The following is a 25,429-nucleotide window of genomic DNA, read 5'->3' on the forward strand; positions in this document are numbered from 1 at the left end:
GAAGCTGATAGTTCTGTTACTTTCTCCATGGCAATGCCTCAGCCAATCAGAGTCAACTTGCCAACCAATCAGCACCTTTTTCTCTTGTAGTATAAATTGTTGTGATCTTTTGAAATTTGACATTCTTGCATTTGTTCTGATGAATGCAAGATAAAAAGCTTCAGCAACATGTCTCTCTTTTCAACAATAATCTGGGGTCTGCAGTGTCTTAAAACACAGACTCGTATCAGCCAGTCGTGATTGTTTCACTTACCTTGTTCTCTTTCGTACTCTTTCTGACCTCAGTGCTTTCCTGAAATATGTTCTTCACCTGAGTTTCTGAGGGAACATAAGAACGTCCAAAGTTGACGACTGGACCATCAAAGCTGCATCACCTCACGCTGGGCAGAATGCAAGACATTTCTTTTCTTCTAAGAATCATTGGGTGGGAAAATGATCTACAGGAAAAGAGCTCAAACCCAATCTGTATCACATTGCCTTGGAAAAAATAATCCAGTCCCAATGAATGAATGAGGGGGTCACAGAATGCAGCAGGTTCGAGGAGTAAAAGGGAATGAATTATTTCTTGCAACATCAGAATATGTAAGCAGGAAGATCAGACTGGTGTCAGTGGAACACATTATCTCAGGCCTGCAGCTTAGAGATCACTGACTGAAAGCATATTAAAGCCAAAATAATGAACAAATGATTAACATAAGCAAAGATTAGACAAACAGATGTTCCAATCTGCACTCTTTACTGACAAACTGATAGGTGCTTCTTACCCAAAGACATGCAGAACGAAATGTTAGAGTATAATTTACACATTAATGTTGTTCATCAATTACATACTAAACTGAGTACATCGCTATTTCTGGTGACATTCAGTATTTCAACAACTGGACTGCTTTAACTATTTGACATTGATTCATTGCAGTTCCCAAGGTTGTACACCAGGAATAAAATCATACACATCACATGAGTGCGTTAACAGGCTGCTTTTGACAGAGAACAGACACACCACACAGCGCTTGGTACAAAAGTGGATGGGCTACATCAACAGAGATGTTGATGGGGAGGGGCTGAATTTAGCAGGTTTTCAATCTCCATCCAATGTGTCATGTCTAGGCCAGAGTGATGGCATCAAGGACACCTCAAGCTGCAAGGTGAAACTTGTATGTGTAATGACTGTCAGTAATCTCAATGTTGAAATGTTTGTTGGGAATGTAGAGGGAGCTTTATTCTGTATCTAACCCCATGTTGTACCTGTCCTGGGAGTATTTGATGGGGACAGTGTAGAGGGAGCTTTATTCTGTATCTAACCCTGTGCTGTACCTGTCCTGGGAGTGTTTGATGGGGACAGTGTAGAGGGAGCTTTACTCTGTATCTAACCCCATGCTGTACCTGTCCTGGGAGTGTTTGATGGGGACAGTGTAGAGGGAGCTTTACTCTGTATCTAACCCTGTGCTGTACCTGTCCTGGGAGTGTTTGATGGGGACAGTATAGAGGGAGCTTTACTCTGTATCTAACCCCATGCTGTACCTGTCCTGGGAGTGTTTGATGGGGACAGTGCAGAGGGAGCTTTACTCTGTATCTAACCCCGTGCTGTACCTGTCCTGGGAGTGTTTGATGGGGACAGTGTAGAGGGAGCTTTACTCTGTATCTAACCCCGTGCTGTACCTGTCCTGGGAGTGTTTGATGGGGACAGTGTGGAGGGAGCTTTACTCTGTATCTAACCCCGTGCTGTACCTGTCCTGGGAGTGTTTGATGGGGACAGTGTAGAGGGAACTTTACTCGGTATCTAACCCCGTGCTGTACCTGTCCTGGGAGTGTTTGATGGGGACAGTGTGGAGGGAGCTTTACTCCATATTCAATCATTGCTTTATCCACTTTGGAAACACTGGGTTGCCAAGGTTTTCCATTCCTCTGCGCTCAGTTACCTTGCCTGATGACCGTAGAAACCAAAAGTCTTACAAGTTTTTAACAATTTGTTTTAGAACCATTGGAAAACTTTCTGCAACTGTAAAGGAGAGTTTTGATTGTACTCACTCTGAGAACTGTTATTAATCAATTAATTAATTTAGGTGTTGAAGATTATGAGAGGCATGGACAGGATAGATAGGAGGCAGCTGTTCCCCTTAGTTGAAGGGGCAGTCACGAGGGGGCATAAGTTCAAGGTGAGGGGCAGGAGGTTTGGGGGGTGGATGTGAGGAAAAACCTTTTTACCCAGAGGGTGGTGACGGTCTGGAAAGCGCTGCCTGGGAGGGTGGTGGAGGCGGGTTGCCTCACATCCTTTAAAAAGTACCTGGATGAGCACTTGGCACGTCATAACATTCAAGGCACCGGGCCGAGTGCTGGTAAATGGGATTAGGTAGGTAGGTCAGGTGTTTCTCACGTGTCGGTGCAGACTCGATGGGCTTAAGGGCCTCTTCTGCACTGTGATTCTGTAATCAGTTGACCTGTGACTGTCCATGATGTTCTGTGAGTGATGGTGTCTTGCTCCATTTATTGTGCTGGGTTCTTTGATGTTGCTTGACTCTATCTTCATGGAACACTTCCTAACGATGTCTCCTCCCATGATGCAGGTCTTTGCTGACATATTTGACCCTGTGATTATGGATAGGCACAACGGATATGATCCGAAGACTATGAAACATCCCACAGATCTGGACGCAAGTAAAGTGAGTTGGAGATGTATATAGAACAAACATAAGAACAAACATGTGAGTAGAGTCAGTGATAGCGGAGAGTGTACTGGCTGTGGGAGGGGATTAAATGGTGAGTAGAGTCAGTGATAGGGGAGAGTGTACATGGGGCTGTGGGAGAGGATTAAATGGTGGGTAGAGTCAGTGATAGAGGAGAGTGTACATGGGGCTGTGGGAGGGGATTAAATGGTGGGTAGAGTCAGTGATAGGGGAGAGTGTACATGGGGTTGTGGGAGGGGATTAAATGGGTGGGTAGAGTCAGTGATAGGGGAGAGTGTACATGGGGCTGTGGGAGGGGGTTAAATGGGTGGGTAGAGTCAGTGATAGGGGAGAGTGTACATGGGGCTGTGGGAGGGGATTAAATGGGTGGGTAGAGTCAGTGATGGGGAGGGTGTACATGGGGTTGTGGGAGAGGATTAAATGGTGGGTAGAGTCAGTGATAGAGGAGAGTGTACATGGGGCTGTGGGAGGGGATTAAATGGTGGGTAGAGTCAGTGATAGGGGAGAGTGTACATGGGGCTGTGGGAGGGGATTAAATGGGTGGGTAGAGTCAGTGGTAAGGGCGAATGTACATGGGGCTGTGGGAGGGGGTTAAATGAGTGAACAATGGAAATAAAAATCAGGAGAGATATAACATGAGCTTCTGACTCACTATTGCTTGTCCTGCATTAACACACAAAATCAAAATCTTCCCCAAGACCCAATTCCAAGAGACTGTGTGACGATCACAGCCTGAGCCCTGTAAGAGATACTGCTACCACAATCTATCTCAGCTAAAGCACAAACTTTAAATTAGTTTCCTATCTTTGTTCTCTGTTATTTACGGGTCTGGCACATGTAGGTTAATGTGGGACTGAGTATTGTACGACCAACACACTGATGTAAGAGAATACATGACCCATACCTAGGAGTCAGTGTAGTGTTGGGCAGAGCTGTGTGTATAGGCAAGCATGGAGACTGCACTAGCTTGTACCTTGACTGTATATTTGTAAATCGTTCTAGTAGCTAATAAAGACCTGCTCAAGACAACAAAGACTTAATCAAACCTCCTGAGGAGTAAACAATACCTCACAACATTCTCTTTTCAGATTCGCAATGCACAGTTTGATGATAATTATGTTCTTTCCTCACGTGTGAGGACCGGTCGAAGTATCCGAGGACTCAGTATGCCCCCTGCCTGCACTCGGGCTGAGAGAAGAGAGGTGGAGAGGGTGACTGTCGAGGCACTGGCCGGATTAAAGGGAGACCTAGCTGGAAAATACTATAGTCTGACCAGCATGACGGACAAGGAGCAGCAACAACTCATTGATGTAAGACATCAAACTCACACTTAATCTTACTGATAGGGAACTGGCTGGTACAGTGGGTTTGACATTAGCATTTCCCAACTGGACTCAAATTCAGCCCAGATACTGGGATGAAAGTCTCCTGTATCTGTAAGGGTTCAACTTTGAAAGACTTAGGTAAGTCTTAACCAAATTCTAATGGGCCCATAACATCACACTGTCCTTCATTTTATGAAGATTGACAGTCATATTCAGAGGGCACCATCTTTTGTGATTCTCTTCTCAGTTTGAGATTGAGGGACATTGTTGGTCAGTATAGAAGGAGCTTCACTCTGTATCTAACCCCATGCTGTACCTGTCCTGGGAGTGTTTGATGGGGACAGTGCAGGGGGAGCTTTACTCTGTATCTAACCCCGTGCTGTACCTGTCCTGGGAGTGTTTGATGGGGGCAGTGTAGAGGGAGCTTTACTCTGTATCTAACCACGTGCTGTACCTGTCCTGGGAGTGTTTGATGGGGACAGTGTAGAGGGAGCTTTACTCTGTATCTAACCCCATGCTGTACCTGTCCTGGGAGTGTTTGATGGGGATAGTGTAGAGGGAGCTTTACTCTGTATCTAACCCCGTGCTGTACCTGTCCTGGGAGTGTTTGATGGGGGCAGTGTAGAGGGAGCTTTACTCTGTATCTAACCACGTGCTGTACCTGTCCTGGGAGTGTTTGATGGCGACAGTGAAAATGATGTACTCAGGCCTCAGGAGTGGGATGTGAAACAACCACTTTCTGACTCCGAGACACAAGTGCTATCATTGAGTCATGGCTGACACTTGTTGCTCTCTGTGAGTAACTTTGTTTCTAACATGATATGTCCCTGAGCAAACAGGTTTAATAAGTGTAATTATTTTTCTCCACAGGATCACTTCTTGTTTGACAAACCAGTGTCACCTTTGCTGACTTCTGCAGGGATGGCCAGGGATTGGCCTGATGCCCGTGGCATCTGGTGAGTTCCTCAGTATAACTACCATCCCACCTTCAAGCCCCAATCATGGTCAGATGGGTTGCACTGGGGCTGTAGAAATCTATTCCATTCAGGGGTGATGTCCAGAAGCATTCATGCAAAATCCTTCCAAAAAACTTTTGAGGCTGGAGGAGGGGTGCGGGGTGAGTGTGGCGTGGCTGGGGTTGTTGGTTGTGGGTGAGGCGGGGTGTCAATCGAACATTTCAAAACTGAGATTGATAGTTTTTGTTAGGCAAGGGTAATGAGGATTACAGAACCAAGACAGGTGGATGGAGGTTGAAGGGTGCGGGAGCCGGGGGACAGGAATCCCAGCAGAGGGTAGAGGAGGAGAATGGGTATATGACTCAGTAACCCCATCAAGCCGGGAGTAACAGCTGCAATGGGTTCCCCTCTTCCCTCTGACTTCCCAGTTTCCCCTCTCCCTCCCTCCCTCTGGATTCCCCAATTCACCTGCTCATGGAGACCTCCCAGTTCTTGGAACTTTGTCTACCATGGGTGTTGGTGCAAAATCATAAGCAAAAATATTCAAGGACAACGGGAAGCAACCTTAATAAGGTAAATGCAACATTCGCAGAAGTCACGTGATCAGATGTCACGTGATTGTGATGTCACATGTCATGTGGTCAGAACATTACATGGCCAAACCTCCAGGAAGGGCTCCAACCAGAGTAGCCAATCTAATCTACATTAGCAGCACCAATGTGGTGTGCATTGCACAGAATCACACTCAATATTTTAATTTGGATTTTCTGTTGTTTATTTCAAGTTAAAACTGTGAGTGGGCAATGATTCAACTGAATATCTGTGTTTCAAATCCCCGAGTTTGACTTTAATCATTTGCACAGTCACTCATCCTGGTTTCCAGAGTTATGGGGCAGCGTTTCCAGGCAATATGACAACAGACTGCAGAACTATGCAGGGTAAGGCTGGCCTATAGCTGATCCATTATTCCCAAGCCAGCCATTCTCTCAGTGAATTAGCGGGAGTTCAGTAATAGGCTGGTAAAGAGGAGTCTGTTTGATTCATCTTAATATCGAAGAAGCAAGCTGGCTACCAGACACACACTGGCCCAAAGCCAAAACAATCTATTTTTCAAACATATGTAGGGAACACACAGCAAGTCAGGACCATCTGCAAGAGAAAGAAAGCTGGCATTGAAGGCTGACTCAGGAAGTCAAAACTTTAGCAAAGAATTTGCTGATGAGTCTCAAAAGGAGGTGTTGGGCCAGATGGCCAAATCTTGTTCAAAGACGTTGGTTTTAAGGAGTATCTTAAAGGAAAGAAGTGAGGCAGAGAGGTTTAGGAAGGGAATTCCAGAGCTTAGGGCCCAGGCAGCTGAATGCATGGCCGCCAATGATAAAGCAGTTAAAATTGGGGATGTTCAAGAGGCCAGGATATCTTGGAGGATTGTGGGACTGGAGGAGGTTATATAGATAGGGACGGGGGGGGTGAGGCCACAGAGGGATTGTAAAACAAGGATGAGAATTTTAAAATCAAGGTATTTCCCAACTGGGAGCCAGCATGCATCAGTGAATGAGGGAGGTGATGGGTGAGTAAGAGCAAAGTTTTGGACAAGAACATGGAAGGCCAGCCAGGAGTTATTGGAATAGTCAAGTTGGAAGCAACAAAGGCATGAGTGACAGTTTCAGCAACAGATGAGCTGAGGGCAAACGCCTTCAAGAAAGGCCCTACTACTCCCCAACCCACCATTCCCCACCCTGCAGCACCCATTTGTTCTTTAAATAATTCCACGGTTTTAATCTTCATTATTCTGTCTAGGAGTTTCTTTCATGTAGCAGCCACTGTGAAGAATTGTTTATTATAAAGTAATTTAGTATGTAATTGTATTCAGATGGTAAGCATTAACTGGGGTGCAGACTGAAACTATGGTGATAGGGTTAGGAGGTGCATGTTTGTAATGTGTGTTTCTGTAAATAAAAGTTTATAAAGTGTGTCAAGATAGGCTCCAGTTCTATCCTTCACTGCCTGGGTACCTGGACTAGAGCGAAGATTTTCTGGTACCATTTCTAGATTTACCTGTTATCAGCTTTGAGGCTGTTGCATTGATCTCACCTGTAAATTTAAAGTAATATTGCAGATAAAAAGAATTAGAATGACTAGGAAATTATTTATAATAGAACAAGTTATGATGATCTGAAAGGGTGGTAGAATAGTAACTTTCAAATGGTAATTGGGTAAACACTCGAATTGGGTAAGCATTAGCAGAGCTATAGAGAAAGAGCAGGGAGTGTGGGACTAATTGGGTAGCTCATTCAAAGAGACAGTAAAAGCATGATGGGATGAATGGCCTCCTGTGCAGTAGGATTCTAAAAGTAAAATTTTCCAATCAACAACAATATTTTTTATATATAACATCTTTAATATAGAAAAATGCCCCAAGGCATTTAACAAAATTTTAAAAATTAAAATTGATCTCAAACCAAAGAACAAGATATGGCAGATGGGGGGTGCGGCAACTAAAAAGCTGGGTCAACAAGGTGAGTTTTAAGAAGGTCCTTAAAGGAGGAGAGAGAGGTGGAGAGTTTTAGGGAGAGAATTCCAGAGATTACAGAATTGGGAAAGGGATAAGGCCAGGAAGAAAGGTCTATATCTGGATCTGAAACATCAGGAGGTCTGGAAGCAATGTAGGTCGGCAAGGACAAGATGGTGCAGTAAGGTGAAAGCGAGTGTTTCTGGGTCTAAAAAACAAGGGTGCCTTCTTTAAACAAAAACTACTTAAACTTGCTCTATTCTCACCTGCTCCACAGGCACAATAATGAGAAGACTTTCTTAATCTGGGTCAATGAGGAGGACCACACGCGGATCATCTCCATGGAGAAGGGAGGGAACATGAGGCGGGTGTTTGAGAAATTCTGCCGCGGTCTCAAAGAGGTAACCCGCTCCAAACAACAACCAATCCACCAGGATTCCCTCTCCATTACAATCTGATGGTACAGGGGTAGGCCATTCGGCCCAACATGCCTGTACTGTCTCTTTGGAAAAAAAGCTATCCAATTAGTTACACTGCTCCCACCCTCTCTCCCCATAGCCCTGCAAACTTTTTCCCCTTCAAGCACATATCCAATTTTAATACAGTAAATAGGGAGTAATTACTTTCATGGGTAACCAGAGGACACAGATTTAAGACAATTGACAGGAAGAAGATAAGAAGAAATCTTTCTCGCTGTGTCTCCTGCCAACGCAAGATGGCGGTCTGTGCATGTGCACTGGTCCGCGCATGCGCGGTAATCTATTGGCATCATTCCGCAGTGCCCAGACTGCCAGTATCAGTCTGCGCATGTGCAGACCTCTATGCACATGTGCAGTTAAGGACTGTCAGAAGGATCGCACGTGTGTGAGTTTCCAATTTCGTCAGTTCCCGGGGAGTGTGTCAGTAGATAGGGGTGTCCACAGGGAGTGTTGGGCAGTATTTATGGGGGTCCCCATCCTCCTCACCCCCATCCCCTCACTCCTCTCCCTGGGCAAACGCTCTCGGGAAATCCCCTGTCAACTCTTGATGGCTATTGTGATCAAGCGCCTGTCGCCATATCGCCATTTGCTTTCTCCAGGCTGTATGGATGGCAGACAGAGTACAGCTTTCACAGTGAAACCCAACAATTTACTACCACTCCTTGTCCCACAGGCAAACTCTGCAATTATTACTTGTGAAAATGCACTTTTTTCAAGATTCTGTGATTCATCCCAGCGTGCTGGTATCCATGATGGAGAGAGTGCAAGGTCGTGCCTTAAATCCGTGTCTTTCATTTATGTACGTTATAATTTAAATAACCCACAATGGATGAGCACAAGCGAATACAGTTCCACGTTTCTTTCTGGGTGCCCACTGAAAGGACACCGCCGCCCAGCTGTGACCATTTCAGCTGCGCCATCTTTGGTCCTGGCCACTGCCGACTCGGGCGGTCCGAATGATGTCATATAGCAACATGCTCGAACTGCAGATGCTCAGAGCATGCATGGCATTGGCAGCAAATGTGGCCTATTGTCTTAGTGCAGCGAATTGTGATGGTCTGAAATGTGCTGCCTGAAAGGGCAGTGGAAGCAGGTTCAATAATAACTTTCAACAGGGGAACTTACAGGTCTATAGGGAAAGAGCAGGGGAAGTGGGAATAATTGGATAGCATTTTCGATGAGCTAACACAGACACAATGGGCCAAAGGGCCCCCTCCTGTGCTATGAGATTCTATCTAACTTGCTTTGGGAGGAAAGGTTCCCAGGCCGCCCCCCTCCCCACACCCCTGGATAGCCTGCTTCCTCTTCACTTTCAGAAGCTGCCCTTTGTTTCAATCACTTCAACTTTAAATTTCAGACTTCTCCCTCCTTTTCTCCGTTGTTCAGAATACTTCAGTTTTCTAGTCCTTCTTGGCTTTTGTCTGCCTCATTGTTGGTCAGGCTGAGGGTTGGGCAATAACACTAAAGACTGCAAAGCATTTCATTTCCCACAACTTCCCTTGAATTTAAATGGGCACCAAACTATTACATCAAAATCAGCTCTGAGGGATTTTAACCATTGAAGAGAACTCTATTCACTGAAGTCCCCTCCTACACAAACTCTCACTGTGGTGCCTGTCATTAATCCTGGCTTTTCACGATAATGACCTTTCCATCACCTGGTTTTGAGAACACTGCGAGACAAAAACGATAAGGATAGACACTGCATTGTGTTTGGGGGATTTTTAAGCATGTTGAGCGTGTCCCCTAATCCACAATGAATTTTTGTAATTGATTCATCATTATGACTTAGCCTCTGTTACAGCAAAAGTATCATAAATATTATTCAGAGTAATTGCCCCTTCAGTTAGTTCCCCCCCCCGCCCCACCCCGAGTGTTATAGGTGCTGACTCATAATGGGGTATTGTACCACATGTACAGGACAATTTATCAATGACTTTATCTCCTGACCAGTCTCCCATCATCCTCCCTCCATAAACCTGAGCTCATCCAAAACTCTGCTGTTTGTCCCCAACTCGTACCAAGTCCTGTTCACGAATCACCCTGTGCCCCTGACTGACACTGGCTCTCGTACTCTCTATTTTAAGGTTCTCACCTTGATTTCAAATCTCTGCTTGACCTCGCCCCTCCCTCTGTATGTAATCTCCTCTAACTCTACAACTCTCTGAGATATCTGTATCCTTACAATTCTGGTCTCAAGCGCATCCCTGATTTTAATCGCTCCACCATGGATGGCCATGCCTTCAGCTGCCTAGGTCCTGAACTCTAGAATTCCCTCCCTAAATCTCTCTGTCTCTCTGTATCATTTTCCTTTTTTAAGGAGCTTCATAAAACCTACCACTTTGACACAGCTCTTGCTAACCTGTCACACTAGCTCCTTGTGTGGCTGTGTCTAATTTTGTCTGGTAAGAGTCCTATAAAGCAAGTTGAGACATTTTACTACATTAGAGGCACTATATAAATGCAAGTTACTGTTGAGTCAATTCACCGGTGTAAGAGTCACCCATTGGCTGACATCAACCATTGACCTAAAGGTTTTGCTCACAGCAGAAGATATCCCAACAATCGGAGCGACATAACAAGAGAAACATATCCAATTCAATAAACACCAACCTGTAGCAAGTGATATGAATCTTTATCCGCTTGGTCAATGTCTAGTTTTAATATCACATCTCTCAGAGCCATCTCCGGGAGTTTCATACAGAATGAATTACTTTCAGGCTGTTGCTGTCCAGGCAAAAGTAGCAATATTTCTACAAACCCTGAAGCAGCCATGAGGTGAATGACCAGCTGGTGGTTTGGGTTTAAGGGGAAATATTGACCAGGACACTGGGAGAATTCCATGCTCGTCTTCCAATAGTGCCATGGGATCTTTAACATCCATCTAAATGACAAGAGAAAGACACCTCTGATAATTCACTCCCTCACTACTGCATTGGACTGTCACCTAGATTATCACTCAAGCCCCTGATGTGGGATTTAAACCTCAACATGTGTCCCAGGTATGAGGATGTTACAGACTGAGCAGAGTTGAAACCTTACTCTTGTCTGTCTAGGAACCATTGCTACATTTTAGGAGCGATTATCTTTTTACCCAGAGAGTGGTGAGAATGCAGAACATTCACTACTAGGTGGAATAGTTGAGTTAAATAGTTTAGATACATTTAAGGGGAAGCTAGATAAACAAACGAGAAAGGAAGGAACAGAAAGATACGTTGATGGGGTTAGATGAAATACGGTTGGAGGCTGGTGTGGAGAATAAACGCCAGCATGGACCCACTGGGCCAAATGCCCTTGTGTGTTGTACACTTAATGTAATACTGTGTGTCCATTCATTCTTGCCAACTGAGGGAAAACTGGATACAAACACTGAGCTTTGATACAGACCATGTTTTTCTAGGTTGAGAAGCTAATCGCCGAGAAAGGCTGGGAGTTTATGTGGAACGAGAGACTTGGCTACATCCTGGCCTGCCCATCAAACCTGGGCACTGGACTCCGAGCTGGGGTACACATCAAACTACCCATGCTGAGCAAGGTACCATTTCAATCTTATTTACCAGATGGACTATAATGGACATCAACACTCTGCACAAAGCATGACACTGAAATAAATTCTTTAAGGGCACAGTAAGTTCTAAAACAACAGTTAAAATGCTCAGAATATCACCAGAAGGAACCATAAGCCTTTCTCTTTCAAATACTGACAAAACTCAATGTGAAATTCAGTAGCAAATTAGGAGGCAGTGATTACGTGAGGTATTCATGCCCACAACAAAGTAAACTGATGCTGGCATAATCAGTTGTGCAAATGAGACAGGATTGAACAGAACCTGACTTGGAGAAAAGTCCACAGGCCACTGGTGTAGGAAATAGCACATTGATCACAATGGCACTGTAGGAAGCTCTACTGGGGTCAGGGCTTGGACTCATTGATGGGAACAGTGTAACCCCGTGCTGTACCTGTCCTGGGAGTGTTTGATGGGGACAGTTTAGAGGGAGCTTTACTCTGTATCTAACCCCGTGCTGTACCTGTCCTGGGAGTGTTTGATGGAGACAGTGTAGAGGGAGCTTTACTCTGTATCTAACCTGTCCTGGGAGTGTTTGATGGGGACAGTGCAGAGGGAGCTTTACTCTGTATCTAACCCCATGCTGTACCTGTCCTGGGAGTGTTTGATGGGGACAGCGTAGAGGGAGCTTTACTCTGTATCTAACTTGTCCTGGGAGTTCTTGAAATAAGAGTCTTTCATTCCTAGTAGCGAGGCCTCTTGCTGTAATGAACACAAAATCCACAGAGAAAAAAACTCAAAATCCAGGAGAATTTGAAGGTCCCTCCAGGCCACACATCATTCATTAATACTCTTCATTTATCCGGTAAACCAATTCCCAACATCAATCAGGAAGTAAGTACCAACTGCGAGCCAAGATAAAGTGAGTTTAGTTGGAATAAAGAGGATTAATCATCTCTGTGCAGTTCTTAACTGACAGCACAGCCTTAACTAAAATTACCTGAGCCTCTGTACAGTGCAGCTCACTTGTGTCATTGTGCTCTTGTGTGAATGGTCCATGTTAATACTGAAATGGAAAAGGATATGATGTCAATGGAGGCCAGTTTTTTGTTTATATTTGGTTGGAAGAGTCTGTTTGCTTTCCAATTAGTCATGAGACATGGTGGTGAGGATGGACATTAAGTGACCAGTGGTGAGTGCGTGTGGGTGGGGTGGTTGAAGGCGGGAGGTCATGTGATGAAATCTCCAGGTACATGTCCAAGTTGAGTTGGCAACCCTTCAGGTGGCTTATTTCTCAGTACAAATAGTTTAAAGAGTAGGGAAAACAAATTGCACTGGCGAACTATTCCACAAAGACCACACTTTCCTTTCCTAAATGTCTTCAATCCCATTGCCGCTCCCAGTCTTTATCACTTACCTAAAGAGTGAGATTTTAACAGACGGGAGATGGTGAGACAGGAGCCACCATGTGTGTAAATTATATTTCTGATTCAGGACCCTCGCTTCTCAAAAATCCTGGACAACCTGCGTTTGCAGAAACGTGGAACAGGGGGAGTGGACACTGCAGCCGTGGGCAGTGTGTTTGACATCTCGAACCTGGACCGCCTGGGGAAATCAGAGGTCAGTTACTAGTTACCCGAAATTCGCATCCCTGTGGGATGGGGAGAGAGGGCAGGGCAGAGGGGTGAGGTCGGGGAGGGGATAGAAGAGATGGGACTGGGAGGGGATGGGGAAGGGTTTTTTGCGGGGGGGGGGGATAGGGAATGAGGGGAGAGTTCATGGGAGAGGATGAGGGAGGGGACAAGATTCTTCAGGGGAGATGGTTGGGGGAGGGGAGAAGGGGGTTCGGGGAGAAGGGTACCAGATGAGGAGAGGGGACAGTTAGGGGGCAAGTTTCCTTTGGGGTACAGAGGCTGCAAAAAAAGGTGGGGGGGGGTTCTTTGTGGGAGGAGCTTATGAGGAAGGAGGGGATGAAGTGAAGGGGCAGGTGGGTGGGTGGGAGAAGGAGGCAAGAGGGAAGGGCAGGGGAATGGAGAGAGTTCTCTTTCCACCAAAACAAGCCTGATTCCTTCCATTGTACAGAGATAAACTTGAATGTCTTGTTTCATTCTCCAGGTGGAGCTGGTTCAGTTGGTAGTTGATGGAGTCAACTATTTAATTGAATGTGAGAAGAAACTCCAGAAAGGGCAAGATATCAAGATCCCAACCCCCCTGACCCAGAGTCGACGCTAATCCCTCTGTGATCAAACTTTCAACATTGAGAGTGATGTCTCGTTAAACATATTAAAATTCTAGATATCATAACTCCTGCAAACTAAATAAATAAACTTTTGGACCACCTAAAATCTCAGAATGTTGGCTACTTGTAATCTCTTCAACCTTGTCATGGCTCAGTGCGACTTGAACTAAGATCTGGTCACTCAATGAGGACTATTTCCCCTTCAGGTGCATCCCATCACCGTGTGGGGGAATCACAGACCCGCGTCCCGTCACCATGTGGGGAAATTGCAGACACAGACCCGTGTCCCGTCACCATGTGGGGAAATTGCAGACACAGACCCGCGTCCCGTCACCGTGTGGGGCAATCACAGACACAGACCCGCGTCCCGTCACCGTGTGGGGGAATCGCAGACACAGACCCGCGTCCCGTCACCATGTGGGGGAATCGCAGACACAGACCCGCATCCCGTCACCGTGTGGGGGAATCGTAGACACAGACCCGCGTCCCGTCACCATGTGGGGGAATCGCAGACACAGACCCGCGTCCCGTCACTGTGTGGGGGAATCGCAGACACAGACCCGCGTCCCGTCACTGTGTGGGGGAATCGTAGACACAGACCCGCGTCCCGTCACCGTGTGGGGGAATCGCAGACACAGACCCGCGTCCCGTCACCATGTGGGGGAATTGCAGACACAGTCCCGCGTCCCGTCACCGTGTGGGGGAAATCGCAGACACAGACCCGCGTCCCGTCACCGTGTGGGGGAATCACAGACACAGACCCGCGTCCCGTCACCGTGTGGGGGAATCGCAGACACAGACCCGCGTCCCGTCACCGTGTGGGGGAATCGCAGACACAGACCCGCGTCCCGTCACCGTGTGGGGGAATCGCAGACACAGACCCGCGTCCCGTCATCGTGTGGGGGAATCACAGACCCGCGTCCCGTCACCGTGTGGGGGAATCACAGACACAGACCCGCGTCCCGTCGCCGTGTGGGGGAATCACAGACCCGCGTCCCGTCACCGTGTGGGGGAATCACAGACACAGACCCGCGTCCCGTCACCGTGTGGAGGAATCGCAGACACAGACCCGCGTCCCGTCACCATGTGGAGGAATCGCAGACACAGACCCGCGTCCCGTCACCGTGTGGGGGAATCACAGACACAGACCCGCGTCCCGTCACCGTGTGGGGGAATCGTAGACACAGACCCGCGTCCCGTCATCGTGTGGGGGAATCACAGACACAGACCCGCGTCCCATCACCGTGTGGGGGAATCACAGACACAGACCCGCGTCCAATTGCCATGTTTAATCCTTAAAGGGGAATTAAATAGTCTCCTGGTCACTCTCCACTGATTATGTTTGCCCAATTGTGGCTCTGGCCATCTGTGAGGGAATGCGATGCCCCCTATGACCTGTCAGCTTGCCAACACTCTGCACCAAGACTCACCGCACCACCTGAACACTAACCCCAGGAGGCTGACTATTCCTAAGGAAGTGTGGGTGACGTGGGGAAAAGCACCTGAATTTCATAATCTAATCCCTGAAATCTGTAAATCAACATCCCAAAATAGCCTAGTCAGAGGGAAAAAGCATCAGGCACTGTAACCTATGTTATAAAGTGCGATGAGTAAACAGATCGATAAGATAAAGACATATTTAACAATCAAATCCTGGCTTCACAGTTTGAGTCCGAGGATAATTTATTTCATTTCTCTTCAGTTTTGGGGCCAGAGTTGCGAGTAACCCCAGAGCTCCATTATCCACATTCCCAACAACCTACAAGAGTTTTTAATAACATGTTGGCAAACCACTGAAAGGCAAAGATTGATTTTGCATCAACCAGCTCTTATACAATGTGCCTTTTGATCTGATGTTTCACAGGCTGTGGGGAGGGGGAAGTATTTCTTACCCAGATGGACCAGTTCCTCATATTTGTTCTCGGGTCTGGGAGATTCAGTCCTTCGGACCCACGAGTGCAGCAAACTTTGTGCTGCCAAAGATTTTCTTTCAGAAGTATTCAATTTTTAAAACAGAAGGTGATGTTATTTCTTAACTGCAGCAAGTGGGACCTGAATAAACCCAAGAGACAAATCTGAAGCTGAATCCTCCTTGTGTCTAATTATAGGGGATACTGAAAGACCTCTCACTCCCATTAGGGACCCACATTGATCGCCCAGGTTCATTGTATTTCCACGCATTGACTATCTCCTGTTGCCTGTAAAGTAAAATTATCCGCAAATGTTTCAAGATAGGAAAACCGAGATTTGGTGCTAACTGTTCACTGCCGGGGATCACTGCCCATCGCCAGGAGGGTCACTGCCCATTTAAAGGAGGTCACTTCATTGCAGGGGGTCACTGTCCAGTTCCAGGCATCACTGACCACTTGCAGAGTAGATTTGCTACTGGTCTGCGTTTCACACGGCTTCATGGCTGGGGTGTCTCTGAGCGGGACTAGCTCTCCGCTGGAAGGAAGCTGAGCGTGGCCTGTAAAGTGAGGAATCTCCCGGGAATGCCGGTGACTCTGATCTCTGCAGCTCTGCAAGGAAGAAACAAGAAACAATCTGCATCAGCTTCTACTCCCTGATAACGTTACTGAATCACAGAATTTTAACGGCATGGAAGGAGGCCATTCGGCCCATCGTGTCTGCACTGGCTCTCCGAATGAGCATTTTGACCGAGTGCCATTTTCCTGCCTTTTCCCCGTACCCCTGCACATTGTTTCAATTCAAATAGTCATCTAATGCCCTCTTGAATGCCCCGATTGAACCTGCCTCCACCACACTTCCAGGCAGTGCGTTCCAGACCCGAACCACTCGTTGTGTGAAAAAGCTTTTTCTCACGTCACATTTGCTTCTTTTGCAAATCACTTTAAATCTGTGCCCTCTCGTCCTTGATCCTTTTACGAGCGGGAACAGCTTCTCCCTATCTACTCTGTCCAGCCCCCCTCATGATTTTGAACATCTCTATCAATTTTCCTCTTAGCCATCTTCTCCCCAAAGAGAACAGTACCAACCTCTCCAATCTATCTTCGTAACTGAACTTTCTCATCCCTGGAACCATTCTTATAAACCTCTCCCGCACTCTCTCCAATGTGTTCACATCCTTCCTGTAATGTGGCGCCTAGAACTGTACCCAATACTCTAGCTGAGGTCTAACAAGTGTCTTATATAAATTCAGCATAAGCTCCTTGCTCTTGCACTTTAAGCCCCTATTAATAAAGCCCAGGGTACTATATGCTTTATTAACTGCTCTCTCCACTGTCCTGCCACCTTCAATGATCTATGCATGTAGACACCCAGGTCTTTCTGCTCCTGCATCCCCTTCAAAATTTCACCCCTTATTTTATATTGTCTGTCCATGTTCTTCTTACCAAAATGCATCACCTCACACTTCCCCACATTGAACTTCATCTGCCACCTATCTGCCCACTCCACCAATTTGTCAATGTCCTTTGAAGGTCTACACTGTCCTCCTCGCAGTTCACAAAACTCCCAAGCTTGGTATCATCCGCAAACTTTGAAATTGTTCCCTGCTCACCAAGATCTAGATCATTAATATATATCAGGAAAAGCAAGGGTCCCAATACGGACTCCTGGGGACCTCCACTACAAACCTTCCTCCAGCCTGAAAAATACTGCCTTGTGTTTGGAGTCAGTAAACATTGTTAACCCCAATGTGTGAGCCCAATTCCAGTCAGTTCTATGTTGGTCAATCTCCCTGTGTCACTGCTACAGAGAAAATAAAAGCTCTCTCTCTCCCTTTCTGCAACTATCTCTCCATTTCTCTCTCACTTTCTCAGTGTCTCTTCTGGTACTCTTCCTCTCTCTATACCTCGCACTCTTTGTACACTTCTTACACTTTCTCTCTCTGCTCCTCACTTTCTGTCATTGTCCCCTCTCTCTCTCTCTCTCTCTCTCACTGTTGCACTATTCTCTTCTTCAGTGCCTCTCACACTCCCTCCTTCAATGCTGCCTGTGCATTGGGTTTGTCTCTTTTCCTTACTCTTTCTATCAGGTTACCCTTTCTCCATCCTCCTCTCTATCGACAGTAAACGCCCTATGGCATCTTCCTGGGACTAGTTGGGTGTGATAACCAAATGGTGCCTTAATACGCCAAAGAGAAGCCAGTGAGCAGAAGCAAAGGGCCCTTGACCTGCAGAGACAGTAATGCAGTTTTCAGGGGCCCTGAAATTGAGATCCCTGTCTTCAATTTCACATGATTAAGGCTATGATTAATAGGTACATATCCCCTGCCCAGATTTACAATCGTCAAAGAGCTAGGACAAACAGCAAGCTAAAGGTTTGAAGCCATGGGAGAAAAAGATCTGAGCAGTGAGTGTGAAACCAGGGAATAATACAGTCCCGTCCTCTCCTGAAGATGTTGTCTCCCTGCTGAGGTCCAGGTTTCACTCTTACTGGGCATTCTGTAATATCTTACTCCAATGAACATTCTCAGCTATTGGCTGTGAGTTGTGTGCAGGGAAAATCACACATGAATGTGACCCTATCCATACCCAACATCCCCACACATCACACACAGGGGGTGTTCTTGTATCTTCTTACTCCTCCCCTTGGAGAACAGTGGAAGGATTAAGAGGCTGCCCTTTCCCATGATTGTGACTATCTTTCTACTGTCCGATGGTGGCAGAGGGTGGTTAGTCCTATACAGAGGGGTCATCCACACAGCCAACAGACACAACTATCCCATTGGATGTCAATTCTTAATTCAGAGCCAAAGCTCTAGTCTCCACTTGTCAGAAATGTCTAGATGGGGATTTGAACCCTGCGCCCTCTCATTCGAGAAGTAGGGACATACAAACATACAAATTAGGAGCAGGCCATTCAGCCTCCAGTCCACATCCCCACCTGCCCCTGATAACCTTCGATACCTTATTAGTCAAGAATCTATCTACCTCTGCCTTAAAAATATTCAACAGCATTGCCTTCACCGCTCTCTGGGGAAGAGAGTTCCAAAGACTCACGACCCTCTGAGAGAAAAAAAAATCGCCTCAGCTCCATCTTAAATGGGACACTCCTTATTTTTAAACTGTGTCCCTGGTTCTAGTCTCCCCGACAAGGGGAAACATCCTCTCAGCATCCACCCTGTCAAGTCCCCTCAGGATCTTATATGTTTCCAAAAGATCATCTCTCATTCTCCTAAACTCCAATAGATACAGGCCCAGTCTGTCCAACCTTTCCTGGTAAGATAACCCCCAGTCCCCCCCAACCATCCCAGGTTCAGTTGTGAACCTCCTCTGAACTACTTCTAACACATTTATGTCATTTCTTAAATGAGGAGACCAAAATTGTACATAGTCTTCCAGGTGTGGCCTCACCAACGCCCTTTACAAATGTAGCAAAACATCCCTACTTTTATAGTCCGTTCCCCTTGCAACATTCCATTTGCCTTCCTAAGGAAGCTGTCAAAGGCTCACTTATCCCTAATCCAAGTTACCACCATCCCTTTAATTCCATGTGCTTCTATTTTTAGAATAAGTCAATTAGGTAGTGCTTTATCAAGTGCAAGCTCTTTCTTATTACCTGCCAGAAATTTAAACCATCTAAAAGTTAAATTCCTCCCCCAAGCTCAGAATGAAACAAGGAGAAAGGTGACATTACCTCGAATGACGGAGAAAGGAGCCAGGTCATTTCCATTGTCCGCTCGGCCATTGGTGATGCCCCCGTTCTGGGCAATGACAGCTGGTCCTGGGGCCTCTTCTGAAACTTGCTGGGCAGAGACTCTAAACCACAGGCGAACGTTCTCCTTGAAGCAGCGTCTGAATTGTTGGTTCAGGAGGGCATAGAGAACTGGGTTCAGGGCACAGTTCACAAAACTCAGCCAAGTTGCTAAGAAGTCCAACATCCTGGGAACTTTGCTGTCAGACAAAGAGCCAGGGTGAAAGTTCAAAATGAAGTAGGGCACCCAGGTCACAAGGCAGCTTGTTATCACAGCAGCAATGGTTTTTGCTGTTTTCGACTCCATTGCTACATTGGACGCGTTCAAGTTAAAGGTTGAGTTGGAAGATATGAAGCTTGCCCACTTTCTCGAAAGGCTGGCCTGCAATAGTCTGAAGGACTTCAGCTCTGTAGGGATGGAGCTGCCCTCCTGCTCTGGAGACAGGTTACTGGTGAAACGCTGGGCTTTGTGCTTCATGTGGTCGCGGGTGACTTGGTAGATGAAGTAATAGGAGATGGTGACCAGGAGCAAAGATGTCACATAGATCCAAATGAAAAGGTAGATCCCATAAGCCAGACTGGAGCCTCCATCGGACCAGCTGTAATCACACAAACATCTTGTAGGAGAGAACTTGTAAAGGCCGAGACCAAAAAGTGGTGGGATTCCGCAGAGCAGCCCGCTCCACCACAGGAACACGATCATCTTCTTAGCTTTGTCCCTTGTTATGGTGAGTATAAACGGCCTCACAATAACGTAATACCTGTCCACCGCAATCCCAGCCACCGACAGGATAGAGACGTTTCTCAGCGAGAAGGTTAGGAAGCCCGAGGTTTGGCACATGGTCCCACCCAAGGGCCAGCTCTGGGCAATGGTTGCTATGACGATGACGGGCAGGCCTAAAAGAGCAATCAGAAAATCAGCCAGGGCCAGGGACACCACAAACATATTGGGGATGCTTCTCAGAGGTCGACACTTGTAGAGCAACACCAGGACCAGGGTGTTCAATGGAAGAGCAATGATTAAGATGAGCAGATATAGAATTGCCTGGGTAGCTGTCTTTGCCAACGATAGATATGGTTGTCCACTGCTATTGGATCCCAACGTTGCTGGGATCAAGCTCTGAAGGTTGCTCATCTTTAATGTAACTGCGGGAGCAGTAAATTCAAAATGGATTCTTTCACTAGTTCATGCTCCGTGGTGACCACAATCACAAGCCTTATCATCAGTTTCACTTGTAGGGAGGTTAATAATCAGTCATTCAGTTGTATTTACCTTCTTCCCATCCTCAGCGTGGTTGGTTAATCAAGCGCAACCTCTTGGAAAGCAGAAATAACTAACCATGTGCTGTAGGACGGAGAAAGAAATGCTGCCACAAACTCGCCTCTTGACCTCAAGATTCTGGATTCAAGGCCCACTCCAGGGCCTGAGCACAAAAATCTAAGCTGACACTCCAGTGCCGTACTGAGGGAGTGCTGCACTGTTGTAGGTGCTGTCTTTCGGATGAGGCGTTATTACTGAGGCCCTATGTGCCTGCTTGAGTGGATGTAAAAGATCCCCCTGGCACCGTTTGGAAGAAGAGGTCCCCGGTGTCCTGGCCAATGTTTATCCCTCAATCAACATCACAAAAAAAAACTGATTATCTGGCCATTATCACGTTGCTGTTTGTGGGGTCTTGCTGTGCTTAAAGTAGCTGCCATGCTTCCTACATCACAACAGTGACTACACTTCGGAAAGTGCTTCATTGGCTGGGAAGCAGTTTTGAGACATCTGGCGGTCATGAGAAACACGCTATAAACACAAGTCTTTCTGTTTTCAAAACTTCACCCGGTGAATGAGTTGGTTCCCCAAGCCCGGTGACTCTGAGCTTGGCACTCACGCCCCTGGCACCAGCTTCCAGGCCGGTCTACCAGCTCTCGTTCCAGGTTGTCCCATCAATACCCTGGTTTATCTTCACTAGTGTCAGCAGCTCTTGGCCGGTTCGGGGAGACGAGAGACCCTGGTCAGCCTGTAAAGATACAAAGAAACACAGCTCTCTGCAGTTTAATATCACAGCGACCTTATCCATTCTGTTCAGAGCAAAGAAACTTGGAGAAATTTTTATTCCGTGGCCAATTATAGAAAGGTAGGTTAAGTAGCTGGGTTTGATGTGGTGAATATGTACTTATAATATGAACATATCAAAATGACGGATGGGAAATACTCCATCAAACCTAACCCACGCACCATGATGGCTGGAGCTATGGCAAGCCCATCTCCTTCCCCCCATCTTGTTACTAACCTCACCCCCAACACCACCCCACCCCCCGCAACCTGTCATCAGCTATGTGACCAACTGGGAGAGGCCAAAAAAAAAATCCCAGGGTCAATAAGGAGAAAAAATGTTCTGTAAAATTCCTCTCTTCTCACTCCAGGCAATTGAAATCCAGTTTGGAAATTGCATGAGCTGATATCTGCTGTGAGGTCAGCTTTCCCCATTGGAGGCACTGCCCACTGCCCACTGCTTGCTGCCCACTACCCACTGCTCGCTGCCCACTGCCCACTGCTCACTGCCCACTACCCACTACCCACTGCTCGCTGCCCGCTACCCACTGCTCGCTGCCCACTGCTCACTACCCACTACCCACTACCCACTGCTCGCTGCCCACTGCCCACCGCTCGCTGCCCACTACCCACTGCTCACTGCCCACTACCCACTGCTCGCTGCCCACTACCCACTGCTCGCTGCCCACTGCCCACCTCACTACCCACTACCCACTACCCACTGCTCGCTGCCCACTGCCCACTGCCCATAGACAAACTGTAGACACTCTCTGGTATCTGCTTGACACTTGTTTATTATAACTATTTCTAAACAGGATACAGAGTAGGCACAGAGCTCTTAGACAAGACTCCAACCTCTCTCTCTAAGAGAGAGAGTCTAACACATGACTGACTAGTGTCAGTGATACATCATCATCTACGTCATATATTAGCATAGCGCATACCTCTTAACCCTTTACACAACACCTCCTTCTTGGCTTTCAACCACAACCACAACCCCCCCACCTCTCTCTCACACACAATCTTTATTTCTCTATTTTCTTTTGCTATCTTGGATGTTCCTCTTTTGCCCAAATTCCCCACTTTGTATTCTCTTCCTCTTCCCAATTCCTGAGTGTTGAAATCTCAGACTCTAACTCATTCCTTCCAGAAAATCAAAGCTTTGAAAACCTTCACCTCCCCTCGTCTTCCCTTTAATCCCAAAACCTGGAGTCTCCTAAGACAAACGTGATGTTGCCAAACTGCCGGATTTGCTCAGTTTTCTCTCTTGCTCGTGTTTCCGCAATTGTGAACTTCGACCCTTCACCTAAGTTTCTCAAAGGGACACTTGCTGTTTGGGGAGAGAATTCGAGAGCCGTGAAGCTTCAACATTACAGGATGTTTCCAGCACAGGCTTCTCCACTTCAACCCCCATCAACAAGGAACTATCCAAGGTGACAAAGTCCCAGGAATACATGCGTTATTCGTGAGGCACTGTCAACCCCACATCTCACATGTTGCTCGGTAAATCTGTTGTCAGAAACCACCTTGCTCGACTGGAGACTTGACAATGTCAGTGACCGTGAAGTCACAACTAAACCTCCCAGAACATAAGGATATTTACTGCCTCACCCCACACCACCGCCCCCCTACAATCCCACCTTGACATTGCTCAGAATTTTACAATCGTCTTTTCATCGCTTACGTAGGGACTCCCACCCCACCCTGAGATTGCAGTGTTTGATTCCAGACACCACAGAGGTGAATAAAATGTCCGATCCAGCTAACTGGCATGTCAAATAATCTCCAAAAATAGATCACCATTGAAATTAACATCAATTTTCCGGTGAAGAACCTCGCTGGAGTTTAATCTGACTTGTTTCTTGAGGAGCGATGATAAGAGAAGATCTTTTCCCTCAGTTTGGGCCTTGGTTTGATGTCTCATCTAACACATGGCACCTCTAGCAGTGCAGCAATGTTAGGGTTAAACCAGTCAAACCCATGAGGTTTACCAGGGTAGATCGACTGCCCACTGACTGTCCGTGCAAAACGAAGCAATCTATTAGGACATTGGGCAGCAACACTATCCAGAGCCTGGTGATCAACGTTTGCAGAGCTAATAATGAGCCAGGCAGGCTGGTCAATGATCAACATTGCCAACCCCTCAGGCCTAGGTATCTGATTACTGAATCTGCCACAGAATGCCAACTCTGTCCCATGCTTTTATCATCAAACCAGGCTTCTTGGAGTCACCTCAACCTGACAGATGGATGTAATGGGTTAGTGGTGATTGAAGAGATTTAAATGAAAGACTGAAGCAAATGAATTAATCCTATTCCACAAACCCTTGATACTTTACATCGGGACACTGGGAATGCAATACAAATCTGATCTCTGGAAGAAAAATTACCATTAAACATTACTTCCGATGGATTCGTTAGAAATCTCACACAACCTGTGCTTTGTTCAAAATGACCAGACAACATTCGCTGCCAATTCAATTAAACAGATCGCAATCTGACAAGAGACAGATTCCTGAATTCTTCACTTTCAACAACACTTCAATTAAGAAAAGAAATCACGTCAATGATTAAATTAAACTGTTCTTACCAACTTTCATCGGTGACTCCAGTTGACAGTAAATGAGATCTCCCACTGCCAAGAAAAACATGAAGTTAACCTTCAATTGGTTCTGTTCCACTCCTTTAGGGTTCGGTTTCCCCCGGTTTCTCTCAGGTCACCTCATAACCGTCGAGGTTTTTCTCAAAAAACAGACGCACTGTTGAAGGCGGCTGCAGTGCTGTTGGGTTAAATTCCACAGCTCCTGGTAAAGGAAGTGGAACGTTTCCTGTCTCTGTCCCACTTATCCTTTATCAAGCCAGCCCAGTTGCCTTGGACAATCCCACCTCACTCTCAGCATATTGCAAGACCAAAGCCTGATAGAGAAATGGAGAAGAGGGAGAAACGGAGAGAGAAACAGGCAGGCAGACAAACTGACAAAGAAAGAGACAGAAACCAAAACAGAGAGTGACAAAGGTACTTAGAAAATAGAGAAATACACAGGGAGGGAGAAAGAGAAAAACAGACAATCACAGAAACCGAGAGTTAAAGAAAGAGAAAAACAGAGGGGAACAGAAAAAGTCTGAAAGAGTAACGTGCACAAATACAGACAGAATGATAGAACAAGACAGAAACACACTGATATGAAAGGAAGCAAGGAGCTAGTGAAGGGGGGTCAAGGAGCCTGTTAAAGGATTAATTTCTCTGATCACAATATTAGTTTGCATTGAAGTCTAGTCTATGGGAGGCAGTTCCGCCTTTTGTTGGTATTAATACACTTGCTCTGTTAGAAACACTCAAAGTTCCAGAGGAAGCATGTGGACGTCAGCTCAGCAAGAGTGACTGGGAATCTGGAAATTTTCAAACTGACCAGCATCTGCTCACAATTCCTAGTCCCTGAAACTTTCAGGAAGGAGCTTAAAAATATCAGTCTGCGTTCTCATTCCTGGTTACAGTATTAACTGCTACTGGATAAAGTGGATGTTAGGCAGTGATGGGCTGATATGCACAGTGATTTAACAACCTGACAATATTTACTATCTAAGAGGTCGAAGGAGGCTGTGGTATGTGTGTACAAGTTCACCTGTGTAGCTGTCTGTGTGTGTACATCTGTATGTAGGAATTTGTTTGTCTGTGTGCATCAATGCGTGTCCACGTTTCTCTGTGTGTGTGCGCGCGTGTGTGTCCAAATCTGAGGCTGTCTGGCCCTATCCCACTGTGTCCCCGGCTGTCTAACCAGACAGACAGATAGTTTCTCTATATGTGTCTGAATGTATCGCTGTCTCTTTTTTTCTTAATTTATTCATTCGTGAGATGCAAGCATCACTGGCAAGTCCAGCATTTGTTGCCCATCCCTAATTGCCTCTTGAACTGAGTGGCTTGCTCCAGCCATTTCAGAGGGGCAGAGTCAACCACGTTGCTGTGTGTCTGGAGTCACATGTAGACCAGGCCGGGTAAGGATAGCAGATTTCCCTCCCTAAAGGGCATTAGTGA

The 25,429-nt window shown here is 46.5% G+C and overlaps 2 protein-coding genes across 8 annotated transcripts in view; one reads left to right on the forward strand and one right to left on the reverse strand.

Annotated features, from left to right (window-relative positions):
- The window catches only part of LOC144670006 (creatine kinase U-type, mitochondrial-like), a 32,394-nt gene extending 18,590 nt beyond the window's left edge, over positions 1–13,804 (forward strand). For 6 of the 7 annotated variants that reach the window (XM_078532329.1, XM_078532331.1, XM_078532330.1 and 3 more), the window contains exons 4-10: positions 2,565–2,660; positions 3,773–3,994; positions 4,880–4,965; positions 7,752–7,875; positions 11,354–11,488; positions 12,954–13,079; positions 13,575–13,804. In XM_078532329.1, the coding sequence (XP_078388455.1) occupies positions 2,565–2,660; positions 3,773–3,994; positions 4,880–4,965; positions 7,752–7,875; positions 11,354–11,488; positions 12,954–13,079; positions 13,575–13,691 (906 nt within the window). In that variant the 3' untranslated portion in view covers positions 13,692–13,804. Of the gene's footprint in view, positions 1–997; positions 1,146–2,564; positions 2,661–3,772; positions 3,995–4,879; positions 4,966–7,751; positions 7,876–11,353; positions 11,489–12,953; positions 13,080–13,574 lie in introns of those variants that run through there. The other variant, XM_078532334.1, reaches the window with a different exon arrangement.
- Positions 13,805–15,339: 1,535 nt separating this feature from the next.
- Positions 15,340–24,296, reverse strand: LOC144670008 (5-hydroxytryptamine receptor 1E-like). Its single transcript, XM_078532335.1, has 3 exons — positions 23,987–24,296; positions 19,300–21,362; positions 15,340–16,217 (listed from the first exon to the last, which is right to left on the reverse strand). The coding sequence occupies exons 2-3, from the start codon at positions 20,489–20,491 to the stop codon at positions 16,096–16,098; spliced, it is 1,314 nt and encodes a 437-aa protein (XP_078388461.1). The 5' UTR covers positions 20,492–21,362; positions 23,987–24,296; the 3' UTR covers positions 15,340–16,095.
- Between the last annotated feature and the right edge of the window lie 1,133 nt (positions 24,297–25,429).

Source organism: Cetorhinus maximus, chromosome 30 (assembly GCF_964194155.1).
Source record: "Cetorhinus maximus chromosome 30, sCetMax3.hap1.1, whole genome shotgun sequence".
Lineage (NCBI taxonomy): Eukaryota > Metazoa > Chordata > Chondrichthyes > Lamniformes > Cetorhinidae > Cetorhinus > Cetorhinus maximus.